The 21,380-nt window shown below is 43.2% G+C and overlaps 1 protein-coding gene across 2 annotated transcripts in view; it reads left to right on the top strand.

Annotated features, from left to right (window-relative positions):
* PPM1H (protein phosphatase, Mg2+/Mn2+ dependent 1H) overlaps positions 1-21,380 on the top strand; it is a 289,566-nt gene that overhangs the window by 188,794 nt on the left and 79,392 nt on the right. For both annotated transcript variants that reach the window (XM_005571430.4, XM_074007331.1), the window contains exon 5: positions 6,530-6,614. In XM_005571430.4, coding sequence (XP_005571487.1) covers positions 6,530-6,614 — 85 coding nt within the window. The remainder of the gene's footprint in view (positions 1-6,529; positions 6,615-21,380) is intronic.

The following is a 21,380-nucleotide window of genomic DNA, read 5'->3' as shown; positions in this document are numbered from 1 at the left end:
GAATACAAACCAATCCATTCAACAGTTCCCCTTTTGACAGACATTCGGTCTATTTCCAGTCTTTGCCCCAATGAATAACGTCAAAAGTCTGAATTGTATGTATAGCCTATGTACTGAGTCTTTTATTACTTTAGAATGTATTCCCAAAAGTGGAATGACTGAACCATTAGATATGTAATTATAATTGTAATCAATGTAAAAGGTGTAACAATCCCCATTCCCATTATGAAAGTGACTTTTACTCTATGGAAACTATATATTGTTGATTTTTTCAATGTTTCCCAACCTAATGAGCAAAATTATATATTGTTTTTACTTTAGCATGCATTTTCATGGACTGGTGAGACTGAGCATCTTTTCATATCTTTATTAAACATTTGTATTTTTCCTCTGTCAGTTGTCTAATCATATTTTTTATCAGCTTTTTTTCTTCTGCTTGTTTGTTAAATGCCTGTTGGCACATGTCAGTCTTGCTCTGAGAACATCACACTGAGTTGAGATTTAACAAGAGTTAATATGATCCCTTTAAGAAAAATTGTAAAATCAAGTTAATATTTGAAGTGAGCATCCTGTTTTACCCTCCGTTTCTCTTAATCACTTAATATTTAGACTAGGGGAATAAAGGTATGTGTTTTTAACTCTAAAATATCACATTAGAGGAGAGAAGTAGCGGGATTTTCTAGGAATTAGTCTCTAACTCAGAATTCTCATTGGTTAGGAATAAATTACCTTTATCTTCTCGTGTAGATAATATTTGGGGCAGGAACCAAAGGGAGTTTTTGTTTTTGAGACAGGGTCTCACTCTGTTTCCTAGGCTGGAGTGCAGTGGTGCAATCTCGGCTCACTGCAACCTCCCCCTCCCAGGTTCAAGCAATTCTCCTGCCTCAGACTCCCAGGTAGCTGGGCTTACAGGTGCCTGCCACCACACCCAGCTAATTTTTGTATTTTTAGTAGAGATGGGGTTTCACCATATTGGCCAAGCTGGTCTCGAACTCCTGATCTCAAGTGATCCGTTCCTCTTGACCTCCCAAAGTGATGGAATTACAGACGTGAGACACTACACCCAGCCTGAGTTTTTTAAAGTATTCATATCTTGCTTTACCTCCTTTTCTCCCATTCTTGCAGTTGACTCATAAGAACACCCTAAACCTTACTGTTTATTGTATCACAAATAACGTCCCATCAATTTTACTGGAATTGATGTCACATAAATTTCAACTGTAGTCTTTAAAGGAAAGGCTAATCTTAACATTGGATAATATGTTTAAAACCATCCCCTCTGTATGGGAAGGGGTATTAGATGGGAGGTGTTTGCCAGTGGATTAGACCACCTCAACCCCAGCAACTTTCTCATTTAACCTCTGGAATGTTACTCAAATTCTGGTCATGGTGGTATCCACAAGTCTAGGTCCGAAGCCCCAGAAGGAAGGTCAGCGTGTGTACGTAGCTCTCCTGCACCTTCGCTTCCACAGCTTTTGGTTTTTGTTTTTTCTTAATTTTCCTTAGGAAAAGCATCTCATAAAATAATGAAATAGAAGCTAGGAAGTACAGGGGTCCTGTGATGAGAGACTGCAGCTTTAAAGGCATTTCTCTACTTTATTGATTGTTTAGTATGAGATTTGTCAGCTTTCACATGCACTTCGTTCCCTTTGAAACCCCTTTCCTCTCATTGCCCTCCTCCAGATTGGAGACCAGCACTCTGACAAATTGATCCCAAGATCAGAGGGATGAAAGAGAGAAAGATCAAAAGGAAGCAAGGATCACATAGGAAGAGGCATCGCGATGTAGGCACTGGGAAGGCTGGCAGTCAAACATGCTGTCATCTTTAATCCATGGATGCCTCTTAAAGGAAGAGCTTGGTAGTTCAAACAGAAGTGAAAAAATGTTCTGTACATAGATGGATTTGGATATAATTAGCTATTTAAGAAAGTAATAAACTAGGCTTGCCCTGGTAGTCATATTGTAATAGAATGCAGATACCTCACTGTGTGTGAATTTGAAATTAAAAAGCAAAGTAAACATGGTGGACTGCTACCATTGCTGCCCTCTCCCCGTCCCTTGCCCACAAAGGAGAGGCGCTGCCTTGTTCCCCCTTCTATTTCAAGGCACTTCTCGGTGGTGACTCAGCCAGAACATTGTCCTCTTAGGTCTACTGTCTTTTTGCAAAACCAACAAAAAGGCGTATGGATTTTTAAGGGCTCAGACTATAAGTTATATAATGTTGCTACTAAAGAAAGTCTTACTTAGGGCCATCATTTCTGGATTCTTCTGTTCCTCCCAAGTCTAGCTCCCTTTTCATCTATTTAGCCACTTATCCATCAGCAAGCAGTTGTTGCACATCTGCCACGTGCTAGGCACTGAGCACTGGAGGTTCAGAGACAAGACATAGACTCTGCTTGGAAAATATCCGCCGGGTAGTTCAAGACAGCCATGGAAGCCAACAGTCATAGCAAGGACTGGTAAGGGTACAGCTAGGCATATGACGCCACAGAGTCACAGAGAAGGGGCATGGAGGGTAGGCCAGGAAGACAGCAGAAGGCGTTCTGAGCTGACTCAGAGAAATGGGCTGGCCATGAGAAGGGAGAAGCAGATGTGAAGGGAGTAGCAAGAGTGAGGTTAAAGCGAGAAATACAGGCAAGGACCAGATAACAAAGGAAACTGGAAAAGCTGGGAAGCCATCACAGGGCTTTAGGTAGGCGATGTGGCACGATGAGAGCAGTGCTTTAACATCACCTTTGTGACCCTATGAAGCACGGGGCAGAGGAGGGCAGAACAGGGGCTGAGGAAGCAGTGGAGAGCTCCTGAGTCACGTAGATAAGCTCTGATGGAAACCAGAACCAAGGCACTACCAGGAATCAAAGAAAGAGAGGGATTCTTGTGCTGCTGAGGAGGTGAAATCTACAAGCCTGGGTGCCTATTTGGACATATGAGGTGAGAAAAGGGAGGAGTCTGGAATGGCTGTCTGTCTTCTGGCACAAGCAACTGAGTGGAAAATTGTGTTGTTCCCGGAGACAGAGAATACTAGAAGACAGATTTGGGAGGGGGCTGGGGACAGGATCATTAATTTTGTATCTTATTAAGTATGAAATGCCAGTGAATATATTGAAGTGGATGTATCTGTTGGCAGTTGGCTGTTCCAGGCCGAGCACAACAGAGATGTGTGGGCTAGATAGGTTGTCTGGACTCACCAGCGTATGTTGTTGTTGAAGCTATTTATCCATTCAGTAAATATTAAGAGTATACATTCAGGGCTATCTGTGAGCATGCAACCTGCGCACCACACCAGGCCCTGCTCTCAGAAGGACCTCACATTTGATGTAATGCTCTGCTGTGGCTGTCTTGAAATTATCCATTTTTTATCGGGGGGCCCTTGTTTTTATTTTGCACTGGACCCTGAAATTACATAGCCCTGCCTACAATGGCCTGGCACTGGTTGCAGTAGTAGGGCTACAGTGTTGATCAAGACAGGCATGGTTCTTGTCCAGCTTACAGGCTAGCATGGAAAGCAAACAGTTAAGTAATCAATTATAAAATATGATGAGTTCTGTATTAAGAGAGGGACCAGGCTAAGGGAACACTTATGGAGGGATAGTGATCTAACCCAACCTAACCTAACCTTGGTGGCTGAGGAGTTAGGGAATGAGAGCACCCAGGGAGTATAGTGAGACAGAATCCTAGTCCACAACACCAAAGAAGGGATGGAGAAGTCGAAGAGAGAATGTCCTGGGAGTTAGGAGGGAAACCAGGAGAAGTTGTATCCCTGGTGCCAGGGTTAGGAGACAGTCACATGCTGTCTGGGAGATCAGAACGATGACATGCCAAAGGGATATAGCAACAAAAGGGCCGTTTGTTGATTCAGGTGACAGTAGCTGGGTGTAGAGGAAGGCAAGAAGTTAATTTACTTCTGTTTGAGGGATCCATGCGAGGTGAGGAAGTAGATAGACCCTGAATGTAGATTATCGTCAATTTATGAGGCTTAGGTTCTTAGGAAAGAAAAATGGACTTTTCAAAGGTGGAGTTTGGATTAGGAGAGTATCATCTGTTTGGTTTTGGTTTTGCTTTGATTTTAAACAGAATGCTTTAGCATGGTTTTGTTCTATGGGCAGAGATCCAGTGGAAAGAGAGGTCAGAAATACAGGAGTTGGGAGGAACTGACATTGGGAGAACCCCGTGTGGGAAGTGACAGACAGACAAACTCTGGTCAGGAAGAGAAGGGGAAAAGATAGCTGAGGAGCAGTGAATGTCTTGCTGAAGGCCCCTCTTTCCTCTGTAAAATCACCCCATGTGACTTGGTTAAATGAACATCTGCTGCCTTTTAGTTCTTTTCTCTTCCTGCCTCAAATTCAAGGAACAGTTTCTTCTAAGTTCTTTCATCTGCTCTTTTAGTCAGCAAACATTCAGTGGGCCCCTGCTCTGTGACAGGCATGACCTAAGTCTTTGGAGTCACCAGGCCCCTGAGCTCCTGACACTCAGTTCCTAGAGGAGCTGCTTTCATGGCCTGACTGGGCATGCTGGCTCTTCCTAGTCCACGCCTGGGAATTCAACTGCAATTCAGGGGCCGTGCAGAAAAAGAGGAAAAAGTTAAGAGTAGCTTTAGGCAAAATCTTGAAAGAGGAGATTACCTTTGGAATTTATCACATAATAACTTTCACTCCAGCTCCCCGGATTCTCAGGGGCCCTCTAGATCCTGTAAGATTAGGCCCAAACCTAGAATTTCCTGACCCCGCCCCCTTTCAAATTCTCCTGTGTTTCTCCATCCTGTCAAAACTCCTACTCCCTTATTATAGTCATACTCACCTGGTAATTAGAACAAAGACCATTGGAATTAATTCACGCTGATTTGTGAATGGTGGATAACACCTTAGTGGGGGTGGGGTAATAGTGATCGCATTTTCCAAGTGGCTCCTATTTATAAGAAGGGATCTTTAACTTGTCATATTTCAGACAGCATAATAAAAGTGATAGGGAGTATTCGAAGAGGCCTCATCTTCTCACAGTCAGTTCCCCTAAACTTTTCCATTTTCTCACAGCTTCCACTGTTTTTTTTTTTTTTTTTTTTTGCCTAGAGTCATAAGTTCTCTAAAGCTCCTAAGATTTTTGTCATCATTCTTTCCCTTCCTGGATGTACCCCCTACCCTTTCCTGTTTCTATGACAGCAGCAACTAGGGCACAGGTGGTGAGGGGTTGGGGGTGGGGTCATGACAGCTGCAGCCATTTATAGGGATTGTTTCCAAGTCAGGGACTGCCTCTGCATTGGGAGGGAGGGATGCCCAGAGGCCTCTTGGCACAAATAATGCAGCCTCCCTAGAATGAAGAAGGCATCCACTCAGAGCTGAGCTGATCGAAGGCATTTCCCATGTTGGTGGCTCCTCACCGAGAAGCATGTCAGCTCTCAGGTCTCTAGCTCCCTGATGCCTGGGAGCAGTTGGGTTCATATAGAATGCAATTCCCCAAGCCACTTCCATTTGTTGTAGAAATGACAACATTCTGCCACAACCGATCGATAGCTGAAAAGTGGCTGTCAGGAACCACTTTGGAATCAGAAGTTCTGAGAACAGGAGGCACCGCTGGGAATAAGCCCAGGAAAGGTTGCTCATGGTTATCGATCCTGCAGCCTCTCCTGTAGACATCTGCTTCAGGGAATGCTGTTCCCTCAAAAGTCCTTGACTGGGCAATAGCTCTTAGATACATTTTTTTTGGAGTGTATGAGTTTCCTGAGCCTTGAGATGAGTGGTTTTTTGTTGTTGTTGTTGTTGTTTTTTCCTGGACCCAGGATATCACCCTAGAAACTCAACAGTTTAGGCCACACATTCTCAGATTTTGACATGCTTATGAATCACCAGGGGATCTTATTACAATGCAGATTCTGATACAGTAAGTTGGGTGGAACCTGAGATTCTGCATTTCTCACAAGCTCCCAGGTGAAGTCAATGTTGCTGGCCCACAGGATCATTTGAGTAACAGGGATCTGGAGCTGCACTGTCAAATACATTCAACACTAGCCATGTGTCACTGCTTAAACTTAAAGCTACGTTCATTAAACTTCAATAAAATGAAAAATTCAGTTCCTTGCCTGCACTAACCACAATTTAAGTGCTTAGTACCCACATGTGGCTAGTGCCTGCCATATTGGACTGCACAGACAAAAACATGATCACAGAAGGTGCTATTGGATAACCTTGGGCTAGAGCAGGACTCTGTTGCATCATTCATTCATTCATCCATCCATCCATTTATTCACTGAGCATTTGTTATGTGCCAAGAAGTATGCTTGGTGCTGGAGCATGGAGGCACACTTCCAACTAGCAGAAAACGTACACATAAGCTGACTAGAATGCAATGCACTTAAAAGAGAGATGCCTCTCATGTGGTGAGGGATCCAGAGCTGGGAACGGTGAACCCTGCCATGCAAGTGGGAGAACAGAAACATCTCTTGGCATTTCATGTGTGATCTGAACCAAGCAATGGTTGTGACAGAATCGGAGCATTTATGAGATTGGCTACTGACAATGCATTTTCACCATTTCAGGGCCATAATCGTCAGAAATGGAGAAATTATCCCCATGTCTTCAGAATTTACCCCCGAGACGGAGCGCCAGCGACTTCAGTACCTGGTAAGAGTCATCTAGGCTTGGCAGAGGGCAGTGGCATCAGGGATGGCATCGGAGCTGTTCTGGAGGAACACGTTGCTACTGACATGGGAGCAGGCTCACCGCATTCAAATGACATATGGTATTAACTCCCCCCCACACACCTTCTGGATCACACATCCTGGCTTCGTGTGTGACGACACACTCCACCTCCGTGAATTTATTATTGTGGCTGATTTTCTCCCATCTGTGACCAATTGAAAACATGGTGTGCTCTGGTTTTTTGTTGTTTTTTTTTTAAATGGCTTCTTATGTACAATGTGAGATGCAGTTTCAAAAAACACAGATACCTTCTTCCATGGCCTGCTACTCACTTTAACTCAAACAGGGAACTTGGTCTGATTCCCGTCGTGAGGAAGAATCTGCCGACATGGCAGCTCTAAGGTCTCTGCAGACACGCCACTACTTCATGCTCAGATATGAAGTCTTACAGGCCCTTTGGGAAAGGTGCAGGTGTCAGAAAATCTGTTTCTATCCTGAAAGTAAGTTCTCTATGTAGATTATTCTCTTTGGAATGAAATTATGAGCAGACTCAGTTTTCTGGGAAACAGAATAGACTCACTTCCTTGTCTTCAAATTCCAGGGGCAAGGGTATTAGGCTTAGAATCTCGGTTTAAAGTGACTCTGGTAATCATCCCAGGTGACTTTGGGGCAGATACCTCTAGGGACTAACCCTGTGAATCGTAGTTCTGTGGATGAAATATTTTCTTGCCAACTGGATTTCTTTGTAGACAACACAGCTAAAGTAGTGCCCATCTGCTCTTAGGAAAGAATTGATCCAGGCTACTCAAAAAGGTCTTTGTTCGCGTCTCTGCATTTCAGTATGTGTGGTCAGGATTTAATTAATTTGGTTGATTTAGAAAGTAACTCTGCACTTTCCCTCCATTCCATGTCTGTGTTTTCGATCGTTTTATTCTATGAACTGTGTCGCTTTAACTACCTGTTTGGTGTATAAGATAGCAGGAATCCAAAATTATTGTAAAAACAGTACTTCAGTCTTTCACCTACTGTTGCTTTCTAACCTTTGTGGTGGTGTCTTAAGCTGATAAACTTGCAACCACTACTAGGGAATCCAGGCTTCAGACCTCATTGTTTTCTTTGGTGGTCTAGGCCGGTGGAAGGGACCCCACCGCAGCCAACAGATCTTCATTCTGGCCCCAGCTGTGTTACCAGCTGGATAGTTTTGCACAAGTTTCTTAACCTTTCCTGACCTCGGTTTATCACTTGTGAAATGGAGAGCTAGATGATAGGGTCACCAAGGGCTTTTGAGCTGCAAGGGTCCCTCCAAGTAGAATTAATTACAGCTGGCCTTTCTGCCCCCTGTCTGACTTTGTCCACTCTATTCCACAAGGCTATCCAAGTGACCTTATTATGCACCTTGTCACTCCCCTGTCTAAAAGCCTTTGGCTCCCCACAATTTACAGGATGCAGACTGCCCTTCTTGGCCGTCCTGAAATCCTGGCCTCTGCCCACATCTCCAGTCCTATCTCAATCTTGCTACCACCACCACTGCCACCAGGCATCCCATGCTCTAGCCACAGAGAACTACCTTCCCTTTCCAGGATATACCATGATTTCTCTGATCTCTCACCCCCATGCCTTTGGAAGTGCGGTCTGCCTGGATGGCCTTGTCTTTCTTCTCTGTCAGGAAAACTCCTTTTCATTCTTTGAGACCCTAGCACAAATGTCACTTCTTCTGCAAAGTGTCCCCTAATCCTCCTAGGGAGTCAGTCCCCAGTGCTTGTACCACAGCATGCACATCCCTGTGGTGTGGCTCTCAGTGTATGGTGTTGCTTGTTCAGGTCTCTCCCTGTCTTCAGACTGAGTTCTAGAGGGCAGGCCACCTACCTTCGTCACCTCATATTGCCAGTATTCAACACAGCCCCTGGCACAGAGGAGATATGGAATCAGTATCTGTTTACTGAATAGAAGATTAAAAACAGGCGGAGCACAGTGGCTCACGCCTGTAGCACTTTGGAAGGCTAAAGTGGGAGGATCGCTTGAGACCAGGAGTTCAAGACCAGTCTGAGCAACATGGCAAAATGCTGTCTCTACAAAACAAATCCAAAAAAAAAAAAAAAATTAGCCAGGCGTGGTGGTGTGTGCCTGTAGTCCCAGCTACTCAGGAGGCTGAAGTGGGAGGATCTCTTGAGCCCAGGAGGCAGAGGTTGCAGTGAACCGAGACTGCACCACTGCACTCCTGGGGCAGCCGGGGTGACAGAGTGAGACCTTGTCTCTTTAAAAAAAAAAAAAAAAGATTAAAAACAATATTCATATTGCCTTCTAGATTATTACCAAACAGTCCTTTCTCTTCTGTGCTCCACCCAAACATTTTACAGCAGGGTATGAAGTCTTTGCCTCCCTTGCCTCTATGATCCCCTATCTTCATCACCTCCCATTGTGTTTTTGTTTCTTGTTTTGAGACAGGGTCTCACTCTGTCGTTCAGTCTAGATTGTAGTAGCACAACCATGGCTTACTGTGGCCTCAACGTTCTAGGCCCAAGCAATCCTCATACCTCAGCCTCCGTTTAGCTAGGACTACAGGTGCGCCACCATGCCTGGCTAATTAGTTTTTTCTTTTGTAGAGATGGGGGTCTCACCATGTTGCCAGGGCTGGTCTTAAACTCCTGGGCTGCAACAGTCCTCTCACCTCAGCCTCCCAAATTGCTGGGGGTTATAAGCGTGAGCCACCATGCACAGCCCACCTCCTGCTCTTTACTGAAACCCATTCCCTATTCAGGTTGCTGTTTTCCTATGACAGGCAATGAATAATAAGTTAACTTTTTGCACTTTCTGTTTTAAAATGATTTCATCTTTTCATGTTACAAGAATGGACCTGGGAGGTTAACTTGGTTGGGGGAAGTATAGGAATGCTGACATTTTCAGATTCCCAAATGTCAGTAGTATATTTCGGGATGGCTGAAATAAGATGCATGTGGCTTCAGATCTCAGCTTTGTCACGTAAGTGTATGTAATTTCCACAGGGAACTTCAATGACTCCCTATTTCTTCATCAGTAATGGGATAGAAAACTTCAGAAGGCCGTGTAAGGACTAACACATGCCTACTGTTTTGTGACACACAGTACTACTCATTGAGCTATTGTTTGAGGAACTAAAGTCTTACCACTACAAACCTGTCTTCATCTGTTTGGGCTGCTGTAGCAAAATACCATAAACTGGGTAGTTGATAAACAACAGAATTAATTTCTCACAGATTTGGAGGCTGGGAAGTCTAACATCAAGGTGCTGGTAGAGTCAAGGTCTGGTGAGGGCTCTACTTCCTGGTTTGTAGACGACCATCTTTTTTTTTTTAAAAAAACAAAAAACAAAAAACAAAAAACTTCACGTGGCAGAAGGAACAAGAATGATCCCTGGAGCCTCTTTCTTTTTTTTTTTTTTTTGAGATGGAGTCTCGCTCTGTCTCCCAGGCTGGAGTGCAGTGGCCAGATCTCAGCTCACTGCAAGCTCTGACTCCTGGGTTCATGCCATTCTCCTGCCTCAGCCTCCCGAGTAGCTGGGACTACAGGCACCCACCACCACGCCCGGCTAATTTTTTGTATTTTTAGTAGAGATGGGGTTTCACCATGTTAGCCAGGATGATCTCGATCTCCTGACCTCCTGATCTGCCCACCTCGGCCTCCCGAAGTGCTGGGATTACAGGCGTGAGCCACCATGCCCAGCCTTGGAGCCTCTTTTATAAGGGCACTAATCCCATTTATGAGGGCTCTACCCTCATGACCTAGTCAATCCCCAAAGGCCCCACATCTAAATACCATCACGCTGGGGATCTGGCTTCAACATGTGAGTTTTAGGGAGATACATTCAGTCTGTAGCAAAAATCCCACTGGCCTGCAAACCAGGATAATTTTTTTCTTGTTTTTATTTAAGAGCCATTTCTAACATTGCTAAGGTTAATGCATAATTCGGTGTCGCTCTTGAACACTCAGTGTGGACACTATTAATTCACAGAACCGAATCTAATGTCTGAATTTTTAAAAGGTGAGAATGCTGTCCATATCCTTTTTAATCCTTACTCCTAAATCAAATGGGTTGCTCCAGTTTATAACTAAAAACATTTCTCCTCAGACATCAGGAGTTTAAATGATCAGAACATAAAATACCCTGAGTTAGAATACTCATAGCATAAAATAATCTAATGGTGAAATCTTTATGGTAAAATATTTGAGGGAATTAGAGATTAACAGTGTAAAATCTTGAAAATAGTATTGGCCAGGCACAGTGGCTCACACCTGTAATCCTAGCACTTTGAGAGGCCAAGGTGGGCAGATCACAAGGTCAGGAGTTGGAGACCAGCCTGGCCAACATGGTGAAACCCCGTCTCTACTAAAAATACCAAAACAATTTAGCTGGGTGTGGTGGCATGCACCTGTAATCCCCGCTACTCAAGAGGCTGAGGCAGGAGAATTGCTTGAACCCGGGAGGCGGAGGTTGCAGTAAGCCAAGATCGTGCCACTGCAACTCCAGCCTGGGCAACAGAGCAAGACTCTACCTTGGTGGGGAGAGGAGTGGAGAAAATAGTATCAACTTTGAGAGGAAAATAGGAGTGTGATGTGGATTTCTCCCAGCCCAGCCCAGTTATGAGTCATGTGACCTCTAGCTTCCCCTCATACTATGTCTCTGAATCTCCTTTCTTCCTGAATGAAATGGGTAGCAATACTTCCTTTCAGGTACTCATAGCATGCTCAGAAATTAAAATGAAAAGTAATTGCATGGTAATATAAAATGCAGTATACTGTGTTATAATTTTAAATGCATGTAACCCTACTGATTCATTATTTTAAACATTCATTCCCTTGACTGATTACAAAATAGTTCAGTACAATGATAGTTGTATCATCTTCTTTATGGGGCCTCACCAGTTAGTAGTCACTGAAAAATAAAGTGTGTTCCTTCTTCTTAGGCCAAATCAAATTTTATTTTTAGGGTATATGAAGAAACATCTATGATAGAGTCATTAAAACTTCTGGGTCCCTAGCCACTTGAATTGAACAGATGTCTGCAGTCCGGGTCTGTTTGACTTGTAGAAATGGTTAATGCTTTTCTTGCTAGTGGAAAAGGTGATCAGAGTCCTTTCTACATGAAGCATTTTGATCCACATCGAAGAGGAATGTTCAGTGTTCTTGGTATGCACAGTCTGGACATTTGGGGATTATAGAACTGGAAGCAGATTACAAGATGATGGATGTGGCAGGCACATTAATTTTGTTTGGTCTTGCATTCTGACCTCAGAGGGCCCTTCATGCGGCTCTCTGGGTAATGTGAACTTTGTTTCATAGATTCCCAGGCAGGGTGATTAATTGAGCAGGCTTGAGGGTTTGACGTGTTCACACGGAATGTGGCAGGTGTGTGATGAGGAGTTCAAGGGACGGGCACTCCTGCCCCAGTGCCAGGGAGAGCTGATGATCCTCAGTCGTGACTAACCTTTGCTCTTCTGTTGCTGGGTTTTGTTTCTAATGTTTCCAGGGTGGTTGAAATAAAATATTTAAGGGGCTTCACCAAGCAGGACAGAATGTTTTGGTAGGGTCAAGGCTCTGATAGGAGGGAAGGGGCTCTGGTTGATGGACATTTCACAACAGATTGTACTGCTCTGATGCTGTGACCCCAAGGAAATCACCCCTACCTTTGCTTCAGGTCACAGCCAGAAATGGATTTCCCTCAGGAGACCTCCAAAGCCCTGAGGTATGAGAGTGATAGTTTTCCCTCCATTCTGCCGAGACATATTTATAAACGCTGATTTGATTACATTAAGATGTGCCGGTGTCATCATATCTTCAAATAACGTCCTTCTGTCCTTGCAGAATAATCCAAGTTTGCAGCTGTTTTTCATCAAGGGCAATGTATAGAAGAGATGAACATGGGTTTCAAGTACACATTTGATGAACACAAGTGCAACATTATCTGAGGTGATTTCTTGCGATGTCCTTGGAACTACCCCCAGCTCTCAACGCCGAGCCGGGTTCTGTTTGTCTGCTGTTTCCCTGGTGCTGCTTGGCTCTCTGGGATTTTTCCTGCTCAAGAATTATCTCCAGAGAAGTATTCCTTAAGCCTGAACCTGCTGTGAAGACAGGAGGCTATAACTGGGGAGGTTCAAGTGTGCTGGTGGGTCAAAATGACAGGTACATCACCTTGTCATCCCACCTAACATTGAGAGCAGGTGGCTAAACCCGGCAAGCCTGGCTTTATTCAAAAAGAGACAGTTCCCCATCTCCCTGCTTTGCTCCTTAGGAGAATGTCTGAGTCATTTAAAAAATCCACTCCAGTCCCACCTCCTTCCTCATTTAACCCCCTTTAGTAAAACGGCATATGAGGTTCAAATTTTCTCATTATAAAATGGCAAACTAAAAGCTATTGTGGCATTTTTTTCTATTTACAGTAGGTTCCCTGGATCATGTAGAAATTTAAATGTGAACTTCTCTTAAAATCTTCATAAACGAGGCAGAATTTTATTCATATTCAGTTCTGTAATAGTTTATACATACAAACTCGGTTCTTGTTACTTTGAGATTTTTGACAACAAATTAAGACCCAGAGTTCTTTATGAAAGAATCCAACCTATACATATTTGGATCTCAGCCATTTCACATTGTTTCTTCATTTTTTTAACCCAAACCAGGCTATTCTATTCCTGCACTGTAAATCAGGCAGCCAGCCTTGGCTCTGGAAAAGCTGTCTCATTTGACTGTTAGCGTGACCGTTAGTGATCACCAGTGGCTTGGCTGACATTATTCATTTCATTTCATTCTTGACCTTAGACTTTCTATCTTGATAAATCATCTTGAATTGCAAGGCTTCCAATCTGCTTCTCATATAATCTGATGAGATTTTCCCCCTCTAAGGGCAAGAAAAAGGAGAGATTACTCAATTAAAAAAAAAAAAAAAGATTTGTATTATGCACGGAAAATTCTCATTTCGATTACTTTCTCTCAAATGCTGTGAAGTCTGAACATTTAAAAAATTAATTAATGTATAAGTTTTAGGTAGAGGATTCTAGTTTTTAGAGAACTTTACAAACTATTTTCTATCATGGAATCTGCCATCTCATTTATCTTATTTAACATGAGTATTCTTATTTTCCACATTCTGCTGATGGGGTGGAAATTGGAACAACTCCTTTGAAAAAGAGTTTGGCAGTCTCCCTAAAGTTGAAAGTGCTGTGGTCCAGCAGTGTTACTCCTAAGTGTGTACCTAACAGAAATGTGTACGAATGTTTACCAAAAGACCAGAGCGTGCATAGCAGCACTGTTTGTGATAGCTTAAATGGGAAACTATCTGAATGCCCTTGGAGACTAGAATGGGTAAATAAATAATGAAATAGTCACAGGATGGAATTAACGTACAGCACGGAGAATAAGCAAGTTGCAATTACACACAGCGTGTGTAATTTCGCAGACTTAATACCTAGCAAACAGGGCATTCTGTAGGATTTCAGATGAAGCACAGAGACAGGGCCAGTCTTGAAGTCGGAGTAGTGCCCCTTTGGGGCTGTGGCAGTGATTGGGTGGGTTCCTGATGATGGGGCGCTGGTCCCAGGGTGCTGTTAATGTTCTGTTTCTTGATCTGGATGCCAGCTACCCAGGTGTGTTCAATTTGTGAAACTCCATCAGCTTGTATGCATATGAGAAGAGCACTTTACCACATATAATTCACTGAAAAGTTTCAGTAGTGTCGCTTTATTTAACTCTATGTATCCTTTCTTTAACTGCACATTACCCTTTGCAGGAGGGGCCATCTTTGGTGCCGATGTCTGCACTCCTGCCTCCTCTCTGCCCCACTCTCTTCTCTCCTAGGAGTACCTTCAGGTGCCGTGCTGTCTCCCACTTCCCTGCCTTTGCTGTGGCCACACTTGCCCCCAGAGCTCTTGCCTGACCAACTCTTAAGCTCTTTTGCAGATTCTCTCTGATCCTCTTCAGTATGTGACCCACTCCGTTCCTTAGTCCCTGCGAATGGCTCCATTTCTGCCTGTAAGCTGTCCTCAGCCTCCCTCACTGGTGTGTGTAAGCTCTGAGCAGAGGGGCCTCTTTTTGTGTTCTTTGAGCCCCAAACCCTTAGCCCCTGATACTTAGCCTATGTAAGGGCTGAAATGTTAAGTTGCGTGAATTCCTTTGTCTGGATACCCAAAGCCCTGGGACAGTCTCCTTGGCTGACACTACTCACTGGCCAGCTGACCACAAAGCAACAGGAAAAAAAAAATGATAAAAAGGAGGAAGAAAATGAGGAAGCATTTTGTATTCCCTAGCATGCAATTTGGAGTAACCTCAAAGCCCCATCTTTGTGTCCACTGGAAGGCTGGTGCTCCGCCCTCCGCTGGAGCCCCGGTCACCTTAGACTCTCCCATAACCAGGTCTAGTTTCCCTCCCTGGGGTCTGAGTTCCCTGCTTTTAGCTACTCTTTTCTCCTTGCCCTGCTGAGGTGCTCAAAACTCTCCCTGAGCCCAGGAAGGTGGAGCTGGGGGCCATGTGCTCTAGAGTGAGACAGCCTTGGGTTCAGGTTGCTCACCTGCTCTAGACTTCTGGCCTCCATCTTCCCTAGTGAGAGGCTTACTGGAAGGTTCTGGAAGGTGCCTTTTCTTCAGACTTGTTCCCTCCTGTTATGCCTCCATCCGTCAGGTACTCAAAGACTTTCTTTGGGATGGAGTTGTTGTATTTTTCCACAGTGCAAACTCATCTCCCTTCTCTTCCTTTGAAACCAGTTTCTGCTCAGGACTAGAGAGGAGAGTGGCCGTAAAAAGACATCCAATTCCCCTATTCCAACTCTGGTGTCCTGCCCTGACACAGTCGGTTATTCCAGCATCCTTTCCTGAGAGGTGTCCTTGTTCCTGGCCAGATATAACCATGTTTGTAAGTTTTCTTTTTTTAGCTGCTCAGATCACTAAGTGACGAGGATATGTCCTATTCTCTTTTTAACAAACCTGTGCTCTTTGGAGTCCCTAAGAGTCTTGGTTACCTGCCTTTGGTCTTGCTAGGGCAGAGGTTATCAAGCTTTCTCCCCCAGGTGATATTTGTGGCACACACATGAATTTGGTGTATACGTCCACCCTCTCCCCTCATTTAGTAGCATTCTGTTGTGTTTCCTTGAAGGAAAACCTCAAAATTTAGGATTAAAATGGAGGTACAAGAAGAGATCCCTTTTTTCTTTTTTATCGCAGGGTGGGCTGATACACTTTAAATTGCATTTTAAGTTTGGGCGTGGTGGCTCATGCCTGTAATCCCAGCACTTTGGGAGACCAAGGCAGGTGGATTACCTGAGGTCAGGAGGTTAAGACCAGCCCGGCCAACATGGTGAAACCCCGTCTTTACTAAAGATACCAAAATTAGCCAGGCATGGTGGCACATGCCTGTAGTCCCAGCTACTAAGGAGGCTGAGGTGGGAGAATCACTTGAACCCAGGAGGCTGACATTGCAGTGGGCCAGGATTGCATCACTGCACTCCAGCCTGGGCAACAGAGTGAGAATCCATCTCAAAATAATAATAATAATAATAATAATAATTGCATTTTAATATCAACTGCTAATTTATAGGTTTCTCATCTGCAGGCTTATTAAGTAAAGAAGAGACATAGCGTTATTATTTAGATATTCTTAGGATTTGTAAAATAACATTACGGGGCTTTAAAAACCACATGCAGCCATACATATGTATATTTATGGGAAGACATCTATCAATTTATAAGAAGCTAACTAAATCCAAACTACGTGGGTCCAGGATGGTTTTTATACAATATGGGCCTCAGTTTTAACTTTTTCAAAAGATTGAAGGCTGTGTTATTTTATAGTTTAAATAATCACTAAGTTGTGATTGTGTAGAGCAGGTCAGAATGTTCTGCATTCATTCTTCTAGCAAATACTTATTTAGCGCCTTTACTATGTTGGGTGCTATGCTAGGCACTGGAGTGTAGCTAAGATTTTAATAATGATGAACACATGGCCGGGCATGGTGGCTCATGCCTCTAATCCCAGCACTTTGGGAGGCTGAGGCAGGCGGATCACCTAAGACCAGGAGATCGAGACCAGCCTGGTCAACACGGCAAAATCCTATCTCTACTAAAAATACAAAAATCAGCCGGACATGGTGGTATGCACCTGTGATCCCAGCTGCTCAGGAGGCTGAGGCAGGAGAATTGCTTGAACCCGGGAGGCAGAGGTTGCAGTGAGCTGAGATCACACCACTGCACTCTAGCCTGGGCAACAGAGCAAGACTCTGTCTCAAAAAATAAAAATGAAAAAATAAAAATGATGAACACATTTAAGTGTAGCTGGTATTCTCATATACCCAATGGCTTATATGACTAACTTACGTCACTATACAGATGTTTCTAACATAAATAAATCCAAATAACATCACCAAAGAGAAAAGGTCAGAATGTATCCAGCATATCAGATAAATAAGGAATGTTTAGGAGACTATCCAGAATTTTTATTTTGCAGACAGAAGTGGGATGTTAATGTGAGTTTGCCCCTCTTGGATTTGGTCCACAATTTTAATAGACCAGCATCCCTATGAAATGTGGCTTGAGAAGGGGCATTAATCATGTATATATATTTATGAACTGCTCAGTTATGGACAATGGGGAGTAAACCATACCAAAATTGTCCATGCATCTTGTAAGTTTAAAGTTAGGAAATCAACCGGGCATGGTGGTTCACACCTGTAATCCCAGCACTTTGGGAGGCCGAGGCAGGTGAATCACCTGAGGTTAGGAGTTCTAGACCAGCCTGGTCAACATAGTGAAACCCTGTCTCTACTAAAAATAGAAAAATTTGCTGGGCATGGTGGTGTGCACCTGTAACCCTAACTACTCGGGAGGCTGAGGCAGGAGAATCGCTTGAACCCAGGAGGCGGAGGTTTCAGTGAGCCAAGATTGCGCCCTTGCACTCCAGCCTGAGTGACAAGAGTGAAACTCTGTCTCAAAGAAAAAAGTCAGGAAATTATTAGCAAACTGTCAAATTCCTGCCCCAACACTTTACAGACTTTGGGCTTATTGCTTATGGTAAATTCAAAGTGAAATCATTTTAAAGACTCAGGACTCCAGAATGCTGACTTGCGCAATGCTTCCAGAGGCACAGACCAGTACAAATGAAGTAATTCTAGCCAGTCATGGTCACCTGAATTCTGGGCAGGCCCTAAGAAGTTTCCAAATCCCCAAGTTGTTTGGCCACTCTGCTTTTGCCGACAAAACATATCTGTGCTGGCCTGATGGGAATCTGCAGCTTCCACATCCCCACGTTGGAGCCAGGTCCCTGCCCTGGTTGCCTCTTCTCCAGAATTTTGACTTTCCCTAAAATTATTAGAACAAGAAGCAGTAACGCTTTTCTCAACAATCTTTTAAAACTTGCTTTAAACACTGGGTTCTCAAAAAACTAATTTTTAGAGGGTTTTCTTTTCAAATGGAAGTAATCTGTGTCCAATGGTCAAAATATCCATGATTATGGGTACATTAAAAAGAAAACCCTCAGATAACCTTTTTTAATATTTTGATGACTGTACATGTGTAAACATGTGTGCATATAAGACTATATATATAGACTTTTATGAGTGCACAAAAAGATAGACTAACAAGCATAAATGTTTTCCTCTGAAAATCAACAGGTTTTTACAAATTGTGTGCAGCCATGTATTTTAGCATCTCATTTTTCATTGAGCAACCATATGTTTGCTCTGTTTGTACCAAGTTCTTGAGATGAGTTCCTTTAACACCATTAACTCCATAGGGTTTGACATATGCAACAGCAGTAAGTATTGAATGTGCTGGTAAGGAAGTGGGCGGTGATTTTTTAAAAAAGAGAGAGTGGCAAAAATACATCACAGGTACACATGGTGTACTTATAAATTATGTGGTAAGCATGATTATGACAGAAAATGAATCATGCCACCTGTGCTGTGTCAGTTAGCAAGAGGGAAGAAAAATTAGAAGGATGGAGAAATCTAAGAGTGTGGCATCAGTATCAGTTGGGGAGCAAGTATGACAGTATTTCCTCAGAACTAAGTCACCTGTTTGTTTGTTTTTTAACATATCTGAATTTTATATTTGATTTTTGCTGCCAGCCAGGGGACAGACATGACATGTCATCTCCTGGACATACGTGAACATCAAAAGGGCAGACACCTGCAGGGGTGGAAAAGATTTCCTCACCCATCACAAGGTCCCCCATAACAAAAGATAAGATAAACAAGAGAAAACCTTACAAATCTCTTTAATGCAAGTTTTACATGACACAGGAGACTTTATGAGAAATTGAAGACCTAAAGAAATGGGTAAACTTGTATATTTTTATGCTTAAGTTTGAGGAAGACTGGACAGTCATAGAGAAATATAATTGGATAAAATGGGTATGATCTAATGGGAACAAACTGGGGAGAATTTAGCAAGGCTCTTTGTTCAGATTCTTCTGTATCCCTGTGTCTTCAGAGTTAAAGATGTTTCTTTCCTCTGGATATGGGGAGGGCACCTCTGGAATGAGAATCCTGTGACCTGCTTCAGGGGAGAGGGACAAGGGGAAATTGAGAGACTTTCCCGTTTCTGCTGTCTCCTCAAATGCCAAGGTTCCATATTTTGGGGTAGAATGACCTGAGTACCATCACACCAAACTTTTGTGGGATGGGTGTCCAGCAGCTTGGAAGAAAATCCTGCAGAGAAAAGTGAAGGGCTTGTTAAGCATCACTGGATCCAACTAATTGTGCAGAGGAGTTTGAGGAGGTGTGAATCAGACTTGTTTAGCCACATTCCTGAAGTGGGAGTCAGAAGTAAGCTGGCTCTAGATCATTGCAAAGCAGGCTTAAGAACTTCCGCACCCTTGGCTTTGAGGCTTCCAGTGCTGTGTGGATTATTTAAAAAATGCTGCGTCACTGTGCTCTCATGAAACACACAACACTTCTGTGTGGAAAATTATGAAAATTCATGATTTAGAGTTGAAAAATGATGAGAGCAGCTGGATTCTAAATGTAAAAGTTTTTGAAACCTTAGCCAACATACTTCACTTCTATATCCCTGATTAAATATGTCCAATAGATAATAAAAATGTGTCTAGGTCTCAGTTGTTACAAAAAGGATAAAATTAAAATTTGAAATGTGAAGAAAGAATTATATATATTTTAATTGGCATCTTTTTTTTATTTCCTAGAAGTAAGAAAATGATGGTGCATCTAATGGCATATATGTTTGATGAAATATCATAGCCTGTTGTTATCCTGGGAGAAAGCAAGCAGTTTGTGGAAATCATGAAAGGCTCTGTGTGTGAAGGTGCCTCAGAGCGACACAATGTTTAAGACCCTTTCAAACCTGCACATCCTCAGAGGGAGAGGTTAGGTGGCCCCTGCAGTTATCAAAGCTGTTGAGGAGTTCCCAACTAACCCGCAGACATCTGCTTCAACAGATCTTCTGATACAGCCGCCCAGGCAAATGGATACCAGCCAAAAACAGCCCAAGTGTCCCTGGTTTAAAGCACCATCAAAGGGCCCACTCATCCTCCTGTTAGGAGGCAAAGAGCCTGAAATCTCCACACTTACCCTTGTGTGGGGAGAAGAGATTTCTTACCCATTCATGGCTGATGCCCCTATAACAAAAGACAGATTAACAAGAGAAAAGCAAACAAATTGATTTAATATAAGCTTATGTCACACAGATGTCTTCAGAAATAAAGCCCCAAGGAGACAGGGCAAACTGTATTTTTAGGGACAGTCATACAGAAGTTTGATCAAAGGACAAAAGAGTGTGATCTAATGGTAATAAACTCAAGAGTAGGGGTATTTATCAAGGCCTGTTTGTTCAGCATCATCTTGGCATCCCTGTGTGATATTTCTTTCCTCTGGGTATGGTGCAGTGCCCCTCTGGAATCGGGTCTTAATGATCTGTTTTCAGGGGAAGGTCAGCTAGGTCTCATGGCTTGCTTTAGAGGAGGAGTAAGGGGAATTCTTCCTAGTTTCTATGGCCTGCTTCTAGTTTCCTCAAATGCCCAGGTACCACTATTTGAGGTAGTGTGTCCTGAACACGCATCACCTTCTTAGACACAGGGTTTGTTAAGAAATGTGCTCAGGAATGTCCTTTGGATTCTTACCTATTTATTAATAATACATATGTAATGCCACATATCTGTATTTACACACACAGAGAGCCTTAGTCTGTTTGGTGCTGCTATAACAATACAACAGGCTGAGTAATTTATAAAGAACAAAATTTATCACAGTCCTGGGGTCTAGGAAGCCCCCAGGATCAAGACACCAGTATCTGGTAAGGGCTTTGTTGCTCCGTTTTCACATGGCAGAAGGGGGAAGGGCAAGAGAGTGAACTCCCTCTCACCAGCCCTTTTTCATAGCAGCATTAATTCACAAGGGCTCTACCTTCATGGCCTAAACACCACCCAAAAGGCCTACCTCCCAACATTGTTGCATTAGGGGTTAAATTGCCAACACACGAATTTTAGGAGACACATTCAGACCGTAACATGTCCATTTGTATACAGATGGTTCCCAACTGACTTTTTTTTTTTTTAATCAGGGCAGCCTTCATTTTACAAAACAGAATGAAAGTGACGCTACCTTTTTTTAACTTTCCGATGTTGTGAAAGCAATATGCATTCAGTAGAAATCATACTTCAAATTGGTTTTGAATTTTGATATTTTCCCAGGCTAGGGATATGTGGTATGATACTCCCTTGTGAGTGAGCCAGCAGCTCCTAGTCAGCCACACAATCATGAGGGTAAACAACCTCCAC

This window comes from Macaca fascicularis, chromosome 11 (genome assembly GCF_037993035.2).
Source record: "Macaca fascicularis isolate 582-1 chromosome 11, T2T-MFA8v1.1".
Taxonomy (NCBI): domain Eukaryota; kingdom Metazoa; phylum Chordata; class Mammalia; order Primates; family Cercopithecidae; genus Macaca; species Macaca fascicularis.
The sequence above is the reverse complement of the archived record's forward strand: the minus strand, read 5'-3'. Positions and strand labels throughout refer to the sequence as shown.